This window comes from Bubalus kerabau, chromosome 6 (assembly GCF_029407905.1).
Source record: "Bubalus kerabau isolate K-KA32 ecotype Philippines breed swamp buffalo chromosome 6, PCC_UOA_SB_1v2, whole genome shotgun sequence".
Taxonomy (NCBI): domain Eukaryota; kingdom Metazoa; phylum Chordata; class Mammalia; order Artiodactyla; family Bovidae; genus Bubalus; species Bubalus kerabau.
Genome location: NC_073629.1, coordinates 44,270,378 through 44,284,484, shown reverse-complemented (window position 1 = coordinate 44,284,484; position 14,107 = coordinate 44,270,378). Strand labels below are relative to the sequence as shown.

The following is a 14,107-nucleotide window of genomic DNA, read 5'->3' as shown; positions in this document are numbered from 1 at the left end:
ATATAACATAAAGCACTGTATAAGTTTAAGTTATGCAACATAATGATTTGATTTGCATGCATCATAAAATAATAACCCCAATAAGTTTAGTGTGCATCTGTCATTCTATATAGATGCAAAAGAAAAACAATCTTCGCCGTGATGAGATCTCTTAGGATTTACTCTCTTAACTTTCTTCCCTCTCCCAACACCCCCTCCACCCCACTTCTCTGGTAACCACAAATCCAATCTTTTTCCCTATGAATTTGCTTGTTTGTTTGTTTTCAGAGTATAATTGATTTACAACGCTATATTAATTCTTGGTGCACAACAGTGATTCTCATATTTTTTAACTTTTTCTTTTGTATTGGGGTATAGCTGATTAACAATGTTGTAATGGTTTCAGGTGAACAGTGAAAGGACCCAGTCATACACATATATGTTATAAAGTTTACTATGCTTAAATCTCTACCTAAATTCTTTCCAGTAAAACATTAAAAAAAAAAAAGAAAGTGAAAGCTTATTAGTGTTTTTCCACAATCAAAGAAGCAATCATTTGCCTTGACAGGATATGTTACCTATGTTCATGGAAAGAATTTTATAAAATGTTGATTAATTTAATGTAAAGTTTTGCTGATTATCCACTATGTTGCATTCACGATGTACAAACCATTTATCACTGTGTAAGCAGGAAAATTACTCCCTCAGTCACTGTAAATTGAGAAGAGGGCTTTTTTTAAACCTTAGGAAATTAAAATAGATTGGCCTTTGTAGTTATACCACTGACCTTTCCTCAGAATTTACTTGATCATCAGTGAAATACTTTGGTTAACTGTTCTGGTAAATTAGGTTATGGTGGTGGCGGTTTAGTCGCTACGTCATATCCAACTCTTGTGACCCCATCAACTGTAGCCAGCCAGGCTCCTCTGTCCATGGGATTTCCCAGGCAATACTGGAGTGGGTTGCCATTTTTATACTGATGATTGGTCATCAAATTGAGAATCTATAAAGCAGGTATCACTCATAGATTACTCTTCATCTAATTTTATTTTCATACAATGTACTATGTGATGCTTTCTATAACATAAAACCTACATTGAAAAGTTAGTCAAAGTACCTCTGTTCTCCAGTTCTGGTTTCATATTACAGTTTGTACATCTACCCTTAGACAGCCTATCAACTTAACTCTTGAGAATTAAATAATGTGTGTGTCTATAAGCTTAAAATGAGAAAGTAATGAATAGTGAGATGGATTTTTAGGAAAACTGCAATCTTCTCTTAATCCCAAAGTCTAAATATTTCAATTCAACAATGCTGAGTCAAATTAAAATGCATGATTGCTCAGTTTTGCACTGTTTGCAGAACTTGGATACTTTCATTTTATATTTCAAAATAAATCAACACTATGAAAGTTACCAAGTTTCATGCAGTCTCTTGGGGAAAGGAGAGGGGAGAAAGAGCAAGGGAAACACTGTGGTTCTTTGATACCCTCCAAGATGTTGTATTAAGTCTTTGTTTATTATACAAACAGTATGTATATACCCTCCAAGATGTTTTATTAAGGATTTATTACACAAACATTATATATTAAGTTTGTTTACTATACAACAACCTCCAGTTCTAGGTATGTTTATATTTTCTCCCCTCAAGAACTCACTCTCTGTAGGAGAAATGGATCTATGACTGCTATTGTCAGGATATCTTATGCATTCTTCCATTTTGGAAGCTTTGTTTTGAGAAGTCTGTTTTCCACCATTTGAGTTGGGCAAAAGACCCATGAAATCAGCTGTCCAATCAACTCCAATTCATAACTGAGAAAGATTTAAAACTTAAACAAAATTAATAATAGCAATAATAATACTTTTGAAAAGATAGTAAATGCAGCATTGTTCGCACCATACTATATATACTAGCCATAGGCTTATTATACTGCCATGAGATATAGCAAATTCAAGCCCAGCAACCTTTCCTGTGACACTCCAAAAAGGAAAAGGAGATGCATATCCTTAAGAAGAAATAAAGGATCATCTCAATTGGTGCAGGAAAAAAGCATTTGACAAAATTCAACATCCTTTTGTTCAAAAATTCAACAAACTAGGAATAGACAAAAACTGCTTCAACAAATAAAAGTCATGTATGAAAAATTTGTAGCAAAATCATACTCAGTGATGAAATACTGAAGCTTTTCCTCTAAAATCAAGAATAAGGCAAAGATGCCCACTTTCATCACTTACATTCAATATAGTACTAGTCCTCACTAGAGCACTTAGGTAGGTTAAATAAATAAACAAATAAATAAGTAAATGGTATCCAAATAGAAAAGAAAGAAATAAAATTACCTCTGTTCACAGATGTTATGATCTTATACTAGAAAACTTTAAAGATTCTACAAAAAAAAAGAAAAAAACTATTACCACTAAGCAAATTCAGCAAAGTAGCCGGATAAAAGTCAATACAAAAATAAGTTGCATCTCTATACACTAACAATAAACATCTGAAAAAATTATAAAAACAATTCCATTTACAATACCATCAAAAAGAATAAATAATTAGTAATTAACTTAACCAAGGAAATAAAAGATTTGTGCAATGAAAACTACAATACATTGCTAAAGAATTAAAGAAGACGTAAGTAAACAGAAAGATATCCCATGTTCATGGATTGGGAGGTTAAATATTGTATCAGTCACAGTAATACACAGATATAATGCAATCTCTATCAAATCCCAATGACTTTTTTTTTTTAGAAATACAAAAATTTATCGTAAAATTCATATGGGGATGACAGGAGACCCCAAATATTTGACCCCAAATGTCAAATCAATTTGAAAAAGAACAAAATTGGAGAACTCACACTTCCTGACTTTAAAACTTACTACAAAGCTACAATAATCAAAATAGTATGGTAAAGAAATAAAGACAGATGTATAGATCAATAGACTAGAATATGGAGCACAGAAACATATATTCATACATATGGCCAAAATATTTTTTGACAAGGATGACAAGACCATTCAGTGGGAAAAGGACAGTCTTTTCAACTAACGGTGGGGGGAAAACTAGATATTTCTATCCAAAAGAATGAAGTTAGACTGATAACTAATGAATATGCATTAATTCAAAGTGGACCAAAGACTTAAATGTAAAACTATATCACATAAATATTTATATAACTATAGAACTACAAAACTCTTAGAAGAAAATATAGGGCATAAAGTTCATGATATTGGATTTGGCAAGATTTCATGGATAAAACACAAAAGGCACAGATGATAAAATTAAAAAATAGATGAATTGCACCTCATGAAAATTAAAAACTCCTGTGCATCAAAGAACACAATTAATAGAGTAAAAAGGCAACCCATGAATGGGAGAAAATGTTTGCATATCTATATGTGATAAGGGATTACTAGCTAGAAAGTATAGAGATCATAACAAGAGAAACAATTCAATTCAAAGATTGACAAAAACAGACAATTCTCCAAATACAACACACAAATGGTCAATAAGCACATGCAAAGATGCTCAACGTCACTACTATTAAGGAAATGCAAATCCAAATCAGAATGATGTACCTCAAACCCTTTAGGATCACTGTTATCAATAACCATAAGTGTTGACAATGATGCAAACAAACTAGAACCCTTGTGCACTGTTCATGAGAATGTAAAATGTTAAAGCTGCTATGGAAAACAGTATGACAGTTCCTCAAAAACTGAAAAATAGACTTACCATATGATCCAACAATTCCACTTCTGGTACATACAAAAGAATTAAAAAGCAGGGTCTTGAAGAGATATTAGTACAGCCATGTTCTCAGCATTATTCACACTAAAATGAGGAAGCAACCCAAGTGTTCACTGACAGATGAATAAATAAATTGTATACACATACAATGGAATATTATTCAGCCTTAAAAAGGAAGGAGATTCTGACATAAGCTACAACATAGATAAGCCCTGAGGACATTATATTAAATGAAATAAGACCAACACAAAAAGAGAGATACTATATGATTGTACTTATATAAGGTATCTGCTGCTGCTGCTGCTGCTAAGTCGCTTCAGTCGTGTACAACTATGCTTCCCGTCCCTGGGATTCTCCAGGCAAGAACACTGGAGTGGGTTGCCATTTCCTTCTCCAATGCATGAAAGCGAAAAGTGAAGTCGCTCAGTCGTGTCCAACTCCAGCGATCCCATGGACTGCAGCCTACCAGGCTCCTCCGTCCATGGGATTTTCCAGGCAAAAGTACTGGAGCAGGGTGCCACTGCCCTCTCCGGTATAAGGTATCTAGAGTAATCAAAATCAGAAAGTCGGAATGATGCTTGCCAGGAGTTGGAAGGAGGGGAGAAATGGGGAGTTTATCATTCAATGAATATATAGAGTTTCAGCCTTTTCAAGATGAGAAGAGTTCTGGAGAGACAGTGGTGATAATTGTACAATAATAGGAATGTTCTTAATACCACTGAACTGTATACTTTAAAATGATTAAGATGGTAAATTGTATGCTATGTGTACTTTACAATAATAAAAATAAAAGAGGGAAAAAAACAAATAAATGTATCTCAGTGTGTTAGTTCTGTAAGCCTTGTTCAATGAAATATTCAACTACCTACACAAGAGCAAAAAAAAAGAAATAATGGAAAGAAGATTTAAGATGAAGTTAGCCTAAATGAATTATTCATTAAACCAGAAATAAAAGTATAGATATTCTAGCACATTTAGTTATTCATTCCTTCTATCTTTCTTTCATTCCTGTAGACATTTATTGAATGCCTTTAAGTGCCAGGCACTATACCAGGCAATGCAGAGCATAGTGTAATAGGGATAATATTTTTAAAGGTATCAATGCAGTTTTCTCATTTGTTTTTGCAACATACAAGATTTTCTCTATTCAGTCTAAGACATCTGCCTCAATAGAGGTCTTGGACCATTACAGAATGAATACAAAGGAAAGTTCAAAATAGGATTTTGCAGCAAGACTATAGGCATTTTTGAGATAGAAAAATGTTCAAAGTTCTTCTCAGTTCAGTTCAGTCACTCAGTCGTTTCCAACTCTTTGCAACCCATGAATCGCAGCACGCCAGGCCTCCCTGTCCATCACCAACTCCCGGAGTTCACTCAGACTCACAGCCATCGAGTCAGTGATGCCATCCAGCCATCGAGTCAGTGATGCCATCCAGCCATCTCATCTTCTGTCGTCCCCTTCTCCTCCTGCCCCCAATCCCTCCCAGCATCAGAGTCTTTTCCAAAGAGTCAACTCTTCGCATGAGGTGGCCAAAGTCCTGGAGTTTCAGCTTTAGCATCATTCCTTCCAAAGAAATCCCAGGGCTGTTCTCCTTCCGAATGGACTGGTTGGATCTCCTTGGAGTCCAAGGGACTCTCAAGAGTCTTCTCCAACACCACAGTTCAAAAGCATCAATTCTTCGGCGCTCAGCCTTCTTCACAGTCCAACTCTCACATCCATACATGACCACTGGAAAAACCATAGCCTTGACTAGACAGACCTTTGTTGGCAAAGTAATGTCTCTGCTTTTCAATATGCTATCTAGGTTGGTCATAACTTTTCTTCCAAGGAGTAAGCGTCTTTCATGGCTGCAGTCACCATCTGCAGTGATTTTGGAGACCAGAAAAATAAAGTCTTGACACTGTTTCCACTGTTTCCCCATCTATTTCCTATGAAGTGATGGGACCAGATGCCATGATCTTCATTTTCTGAATGTTGAGCTTTAAGCCAACTTTTTCACTCTCCACTTTCACTTTCATCAAGAGGCTTTTTAGTTCCTCATCACTTTCTTCCATAAGGGTGGTGTCATCTTCATATCTGAGGTTATTGATATTTCTCCCGGCAATCTTGATTCCAGCTTGAGCTTCTTCCAGCCCAGCGTTTCTCATGATGTACTCTGCATATAAGTTAAATAAGCAGGGTGACAATATACAGCCTTGATGTACTCCTTTTCCTATTTGGAACCAGTCTGTTGTTCCATGTCCAGTTCTAACTGTTTCTTCCTCACCTGCATATAGGTTTCTCAAGAGGCAGGTCAGGTGGTCTGGTATTCCCATCTCTTTCAGAATTTTCCACAGTGTATTGTGATCCACACAGTCAAAGGCTTTGGCATAGTCAATAAAGCAGAAATAGATGCTTTTCTGGAACTCTCTTGCTTTTTCGATGATCCAGCGGATGTTGGCAATTTGATCTCTGGTTCCTCTGCCTTTTCTAAAACCAGCTTGAACATCTGGAAGTTCACAGTTCATGTATTGCTGAAGCCTGGCTTGGAGAATTTTGAGCATTACTTTACTAGCGTGTGAGATGAGTGCAATTGTGCGGTAGTGAGCATTCTTTGGCATTGCCTTTCTTTGGGATTGGAATGAAAACTGACCTTTTCCAGTCCTGTGGCCACTGCTGAGTTTTCCAAATTTGCTGGCATATTGAGTGCAGCAGTTTCACAGCATCATCTTTCAGGATTTGAAATAGCTCAACTGGAATTCCATCACCTCCACTAACTTTGTTCATAGTCTTAGGAACAAAGTTCCTCAATACTTAGGAATTTTTAAGTGACTTTTCCTATGTTAGCTCTAAGAGCCCAACATTTGTTTTTCATTTCAATAGAAACGTGACTATATTTACCTCTATATGTGTACATCTCCATAAATTTTCCAACAAATATTTATTATATACCAACTGATCCTTACTTCATTCTTAGGCCCTACTCTTCCTCTGTTTTGTACAATTTAGACTGAAAACTTGGCTCTGACTTTGCTCTTTGATTTCACCTTTATACTACATAGAGTAAGAGACCTTCTGATGATGTCATTTGTTTCTTTGATCCAGCAAAGACAACCAGTCATCACCCCTTCTTTTTTAAGGCTATCCTTATTAAAAGCCTCATGCTTACACACACATGTATGCTCACTCACTCAGTCATGTCTGACTCTGTGACCCTATGGACTGTAGCCAACCAGACTCCTCTGTCCTGGGATTCTCCAGGCAAGAACAATGGAGTGGATTGCCATTTCCTTCTCCAGGGATCTTCCTGACCCAGAGGTTGAACCCATGTCTCTGGCATTGACAGGCAGGTTCTTTACTGCGGAGCCACCAGGGAAAGCCAAATTAAAAGCCTAATTTTTGCTAAATGCTAAATGCCACTTTAAATGCTTTCATTATTTCATCTATTCTTCATACCAACCCCACAAGTAAGGTCTTGTTTTCTCCATTCTATATGAATCAACTATGATTCAGAGACATTGAAACTAATCCGAGGTCTGTTTGTCTCCAAAGAAGATGTTGTGCTACTTCCGTTTTGAAAAATCTGTTTTTCCACATCTCTGTACTTCCTTTGCTACCTCCTCTTCTTTTCCTTATTGGCTGTATCTGGATATTTCAAAATATGCAGAATAAATTATTCACCTTAGAAGGAACTTTGAAAACACAGTTTCAATTTTACAAGATAAAACTATTAATAATATTCATATATTATTGCTACAAAATAAAGTATGCAGAAAATACTGATGAATATAAAAACCAAATAAGGCAGCCCCTCCACTTCAGATTCAGAACCTCACAGAGTTGGCACCTAACCATAAATAATACCTCAAACAACTCCTTTTCTTTCAGCAAATACACACATACACAAACCTGAAGAAAGTCCCTTCTGACCACAGCCCTTCTCCCACTCCCCAGGTACATTAATATTAATCAGTGTGTTAGCAAACACTAAAGTCTCTGCCAAACAACTGAGATTATCCATCAGTTGTTCCTCAAGGAGAGTCTTCTCCCAACAACTCCAACATGAGGCTATTGTGTATATATAGATCGCAGTTATGCTCAGGACGAGCACATGACAAATGTTCACCAAAATGAAGGCTGCACGTTGGCACCACTGTCGCCCTAGAACGCAAATTCATTGGCATTCCAAGAACTTCACAAATAGCATGCAGTGTGACCTTTCTTTTTAAAAAGGATACCATGAGGCTTGGAAATTTAATCTCAGAAACATCATATTCAGTCATAATATTTTCATTACTTAACACTCTTCACTATATGAAATCTCTCAAACTAAGATTGTTTGGATTAACAGATCTTTTAAAATTCAAGCCTTTGTGTAAGAAAAATTCACTACTAAAGGAATTCACTTCATCAATTGGTTTTACTTCTTCTACCTGGTTGAAATATTGGACACTGAAGTGAGTGTTTTGTTGGAGGAAGGACAGCAGCAAAGGCTAATTTTGGAACCCTGGACAAGAAACATCAACAGGTGGGCAGTGTGACAAAACAGTGATAGGAGAATCTAAAAGCAGAACAGGGTATGGAAAGGAGAGACTAGACACAAATAGGAACGTGGACTGTGTTTCACAATATGGCCAGGACCCCCTTTGCTCTGATATTTGCACTTATACAGTAATCAGTATGTATTAGGCACAGTTGTTAGGTCCCTGTTTAATTAACAGTAGTTACTATGCTTATCCTTGGGCTTCCCAGGTGGCTCAGTGGCAAAGAAAATTTCATGTGTCGACGCATACCGAGTTCAATCCCTGGGCCAGGAAGATTCCCTGGAGAAGGAAATGGCAACTCACTTCAGTATTCTTGCCTTGGAAATCTCATGGACAGAGGAACCTAGCAGGCTACTTTCCATGGGGTTGCAAAAGAGTTAGATGTAACTTAGCGACTAAACTACAACTATTTTTATCCTTACTTTACAGTTGGAAAGACCAAAGCCCAAAGAAGTTGAGTATTTTCCAAAGCCTCACAGCTGGTTAGTGGCAGAGCTGGAATTCAAACTCAGGCACCATTTCAAATCATGAATTATTATTTTACACAGCATACGTTCTAGAGCAGTGCCTCTCAAACTTGTTTTTAACTGTGACTCCCACGAGGAACATATGACCCAGTATATCAAAACCCACGTAATAGAAACAGAACCTTTATGAAATAATACTTTTACTAGATGCAATGCATTCAGATCTTTATTTCACTTTAAAAAATTGTTGGTTACAACCAATAACTTGACTTTACAACCCTCAGTGGGTTACACCTCACAACTTGAAAACTACTACTTTGGAGACCAGGGCTACAAATGGTAATTAAATATTTCTACTTGGATGTTTGACAGTCATCCAAGCAAATGGACAGTCATCTTCACTTGCCTGTTGACAGTCTACAACTGAACTTCTGAATTCCACCTTCCTCCCCTTTGTTTCCTCTCTCATTAACTGACAACTTCTTCTGTACTCTCCACACAGTAGCCACTTGACAAATGAAGCAAGCAAGCACCTGAAATGTCACTATCAGAACTGAGACATGCTATAAGCGTAAAATATACCTGATAATTAAAAGACTTAGTATGAAAAAATAATCTAAAATATTTTATTAATAACTTCAATTATTTGTGTGTTGAAATGATGTTTGTTACATTGAGTTAAATAAAATATATTATTAAAATTGATTTCAGATGTTTCTTTTTACTTTTTTTGATGTGGCTAGAAGGAGAATGTTCATTACCTGTGCAGCACATTATATTTCTATTGGACAGTAATGTTCTGGTTGCTCAAGCTAAAAACTTATGAATCATCCCTTACTCCTTTTCTCTCCACCAGCAAATGGTAAGCTTGACCATTAAAAGATTTATAGCTCAAGAACTTCTCACCACCTTCACTACTACACACACACACACACACACACACACACACACACATACCACTATCTCTTGCTTAGATAGTTGAAATAGATTCTTAACAGATCTCCTTGCTTCCTTCTTCACCACATCTTACAATTTATACACTCAGTGAAGAATCTGCCTGCAATGAAGGAGACCTGGGTTCAATCCCTAGGTTGGGAAGATGCCCTGGAAAAGGGAATGACAACCCACTCCAGAATTCTTGCCTGGAAAATTTCATAGACAGAGGAGCCTGGTGGGCTACAGTCCACAGGGTTGCAAAGAGTTGGACACGATTGTTCGACTAACACTTATAAAGTTGACAGGTGATCCTTTTAAAAGGTCAGTTGATGTCACTCCTCTGTTCAAAATCCTCCAGTGGCTCTTTTTGCCAGAGCAAAAGCCTAAGTCCTTACAACAGCCTACAAAGCCTTTTAGTTCTGACCACCCACCCCACCCCATCTATCTGTCCTAATTCCTTACCACTTCCTTTTTGACTCAGCTACAGTTGCCTCCTTGAATTCACCAAGTATGTTGCTACCTCCAGGCTCCTGCACTTTTGGTACCTCTGTATATAACCCTCTTACCCTGGATATCCTCTATCTTCTTTCTCTGTTTTGGAAATCAAATGTCAACTTACCAGCAAGTCCTTTACTGATAATTGTACTTAAAATTGCAAACCACCCTGTCCTGATTCTTCCATTTTCCCTTTCTTAGCTTTATGTCTTACAACCTTTAATTAATTATCTTACATAATTTATTTGTTTATCAGTCTCCCACCAATCACATGTAGGAGTGCCCTGAGGGCAGTGACTTTGTTTCATTGCTGCATTCCCAGCACCTTTGAGCCTGGCTAATGGTAGGTATTCAAAAAACTACCTGTTGAATGAATAAATGAGTTGTGCGTTTCCAAACTCAGTTTTGGACCATTTGTAATTAGGCATTCTCAGGAAACTCCTGAAACAAGTAAACATTTCGGTATCTTTAGTTTTTAACCCATTATTCTTCCTGGACCTAGAGTAATTCCACAATAAAGAAATCAAGATTCTTCTCCATACTTCAAACCTTTTCTCCATTTTCCCTGGAAGGTGGGCTTTCCTTTTCCCTCAGCCATGAATATCTCCTTAGGCATCTGTACCATCTCCTGAATGGCTGACCTGATACACGTGCAGCTGCAGCCAATATAGATTCTTCATCTTCGACGATCTTCCAGTCTATGCTGTGTATGTTAGGTACAACCAGATGTTGTAAACGCAAGTGTATTTGCCCTGTTGATTGTTTGCAGACTGGCCACACTTTACCTACCTAGTCCTGCCATGTCTGCCGTCAGGAAGATGTGGACACGTGAAGGAAGGAATGTCCGAGACTGTAGCCAGCCCCCTCATTTTAAAGATGAGGAAATCAAGACTCAGAGAATTTAAGCCAAGTAAACTGAGGCCACGTAAAAGGGTCAAACTGCTAAGTTGCTAAGTCGCTTCAGTCGTGTCCGACTCTGTGTGACCCCAGAGACGGCAGCCCACCAGGCTCCCCCGTCCCTGGGATTCTCCAGGCAAGAACACTGGAGTGGCTTGCCATTTCCTTCTCCAATGCATGAAAGTGAAAAGTGAAAGTGAAGTCGCTCAGGTTGTCTACTTGAAAGTTATACAGTCGTGTTCGACTCCTAGCAACCCCATGGACTGCAGTCTACCAGGCTCCTCCGTCCATGGGATTTTCCAGGCAAGAGTACTGGAGTGGGGTGCCATTGCCTTCTCCGAAAAGGGTCAAAACGAAGACACAAAACATAACGTGGTAGAAAACGCAAAAGAAGCCAGGGGGCTTGCCTCCCGCCATTTAGGGGGTTCACAAAATAATCCTCTAGTGCAGCTCTACCTAGCTCTCTACCGCAGCATTTTAATGCTCAACCACTAGCTCCCAAGGCTATAAAAGAGGAACGTCCCGCCGTCGCACCTCCCTCGGGGCGAGAAAAAAAGCGGCTCACAGCAGTCTCCCAGGCCCGGGCCACCAACGACTGGACTCTCGCGAGACTAGCGGTCCCGGAGACCTGGTGCCGAGCCTCCCGGAAGTGGGCGAGGGGACCTGTCAGCTCCCACCCAGCTGTGTGCTCTTGAGGCCCCGTGGGGGGGATCGAGGGTCTCCCCGGGGACCGGCGCGAGGCGGAGTCACGGAGAAGCTCTCTGCCACTCACACGGCGGCGTCGGCCCTGCCCCGGCTGCCGCCGCCCCTCCCTTTGCCCTTCACGGCGCCCGGCCCTCCTTGTCTGCAGCTTCCTTCTGCGCCTGGGCAGCCTGCCTTTCCCCTCTAGCTTTCCTTCTAGTCTCCTCCCCCGACTCTTAACATTGGAGTCGCGGGTCCTGCAGTGTCCCAGAAGCCGCACGTATAACTTGCTCGGTGTAAGTGCTAGGAATGCCGCCGGCCTCCCGGGGAAATGCGTTCTTTCTATCTATAGCTCTGTCTGTACATTCTATGTTCACGGCAGCTATTCCAGGGGCAACAACTGTTTCCCTCTGTTCTCCTCTCCCCATTGGTGGCTTCCGACCCGAATTTGGGAATGGGGAGATCTCCCACCTGTTATCTTTGAGCAGGCTAATCTCTTGTAAGCAGAAGTGCCATATGACGCCTTCAGAGTCGTTTGGCTTGGGGCTGGGAATTTTACCCCCTACCCAACCTCAGGTTTTCCAAAACGTATTGCTTTTCTATGAAAATACTTCATTTTTTTATATTGTAATTTTTACCTTGGTCTTGTGCTCGAAGGGAGAAAACAACTTTTCAATTTGTTTCTTCTGTTCTTATTTATAAGATTCATTCTCTGATAGGGTTAAAAACACGTTTTGAACATGTAAGTGTGTGGCTGTCAGCCCTAGAGAATTTAAGATAATAGTTATTTTCTTTAACTTAATTCCATTTTCGTCTCATAGGGGCAACTCATTCGATTTCGGAGTTCTGTTAATTCTTCTGAAAGATTTCAAATCCTCTAGAAGCCAAAATGGGACACAGTAAACAGATTAGGATTTTACTACTGAACGAAATGGAAAAGCTGGAAAGGACCCTCTTCAGACTTGAACAAGGTCAGTAGCAAGTCATTTGATTAGCTCTGTGTCTTTTACATTTTTAATTCATCATCATTAACTTTTTTTTAACTTTTAGATATAATTTCCAAGGACTTTTCTAAACCTGATTTGTGTGAAGACATTTCTGTGTTTTAAAAAATATCACTAATGAAAGTGAAAAAGTTTTGTTATGTTAGAATGAGGATAAAATTTCACTTTACTTAGCTTGCTAACTTCCACTTAAGACAGACGTTGCATTTATAATCAGAAGATTGACAGTATTATCTCCGTTAGCATTTACTATTAAAACTTGGCAAATTGTTTCATAAGTAACTTTACTTTGGGTATGTCTGTAGTTTTGCTGTTTTATAGCTCCCACCCTTTTCCTTTACTGGACATTTGCATTAGTAAAATAGATCACAGCAAAAAGTAAACTATTATTTATGTTTATCAAAAGCCTCCCAACTGTGGAGAAGGTAAAACTTGAAAATTTTTTTGCCAAATTAAAAGCCAAATAATTGATCAGGTTGTGTTGAAATATATTCTAGCTGTGATTTAAAAAATCAAATTATATTTCTATAAGACTAATCAAATAGATGCATTATTTTCTTAGACTTATATTTTACAACATTGAAAAAAAACATTTCACACTCATTTATGTTAATATAACTTGTGAAGTAGAAGTTTAATGTATGAGAAGTAAAATGCTATCCCCTCTCTCATCCTACCAAATGGGTGTTGATAATAGTAAACATTTTGAAGAAAATTTTCCTCTGAATTTCTCAAGAGCTAATTTTTAAAAAAAATTTCGGCCGTCACATACGTTTCCTCCATGGCAAATCTTCATCTTCTTCCAACTCCAGAGCTGAACTTAAGATCTCTAAGTACTAAATCCATTTTTGGTTTTCCTGACTCTGCAGTTTTCTGGTTTTGATTTTTTTTTTTTTTCCCCATCCTCTTGAGTACTCCTGTCAACTTGGTGGTGTCTTTGCTGAGCTCTCTTCTTCCACATTTTGATTATGTGTATCTTCAAGGAATCCTTTCTTTTTTCACTTCTGCCCTCACAGAAGTATACGTTCTCATGGCCTCAGCTGTTGCCTCCATACTGATGACTCCTTTTGGAAGAAAGGCCTTAAACTTTGCTTGCTTCTTAGAAGCAAGTGATTGTAATGGCAAGAGTAGAGAGCTAGAATTTTCCTGACTCTGCTGCTAGCAAATTGTTTGACTTTGGGAAAGTCACATTAATTCTAAACATTATTTATGATGTTAAGATATTAATTTCCCCTTTTCTACATTGCTGAGTTTTGAGGCTCAAAATTAATAATAAACTGTTTTAAAGCCCCAAATAGATACAAAGGCTAGATCACCATATCTGTCAATTCTTACCCTGGATTCTTGCCTTCATCCCAATATCATGATATGGAAGAG

At 38.3% G+C, this 14,107-nt stretch overlaps 1 protein-coding gene across 4 annotated transcripts in view; it reads left to right on the top strand.

Annotated features, from left to right (window-relative positions):
* AGL (amylo-alpha-1, 6-glucosidase, 4-alpha-glucanotransferase) overlaps positions 1 to 14,107 on the top strand; it is a 102,496-nt gene that overhangs the window by 7,971 nt on the left and 80,418 nt on the right. Inside the window, exons 1-2 of one of the 4 annotated variants that reach the window (XM_055585000.1) lie at positions 10,405 to 10,491; positions 12,548 to 12,697. In XM_055585000.1, the coding sequence (XP_055440975.1) occupies positions 12,616 to 12,697 (82 nt within the window). In that variant the 5' untranslated portion in view covers positions 10,405 to 10,491; positions 12,548 to 12,615. Of the gene's footprint in view, positions 1 to 10,404; positions 10,492 to 11,692; positions 12,023 to 12,231; positions 12,469 to 12,547; positions 12,698 to 14,107 lie in introns of those variants that run through there. The other 3 variants (XM_055584997.1, XM_055584998.1, XM_055584999.1) reach the window with 3 other exon arrangements.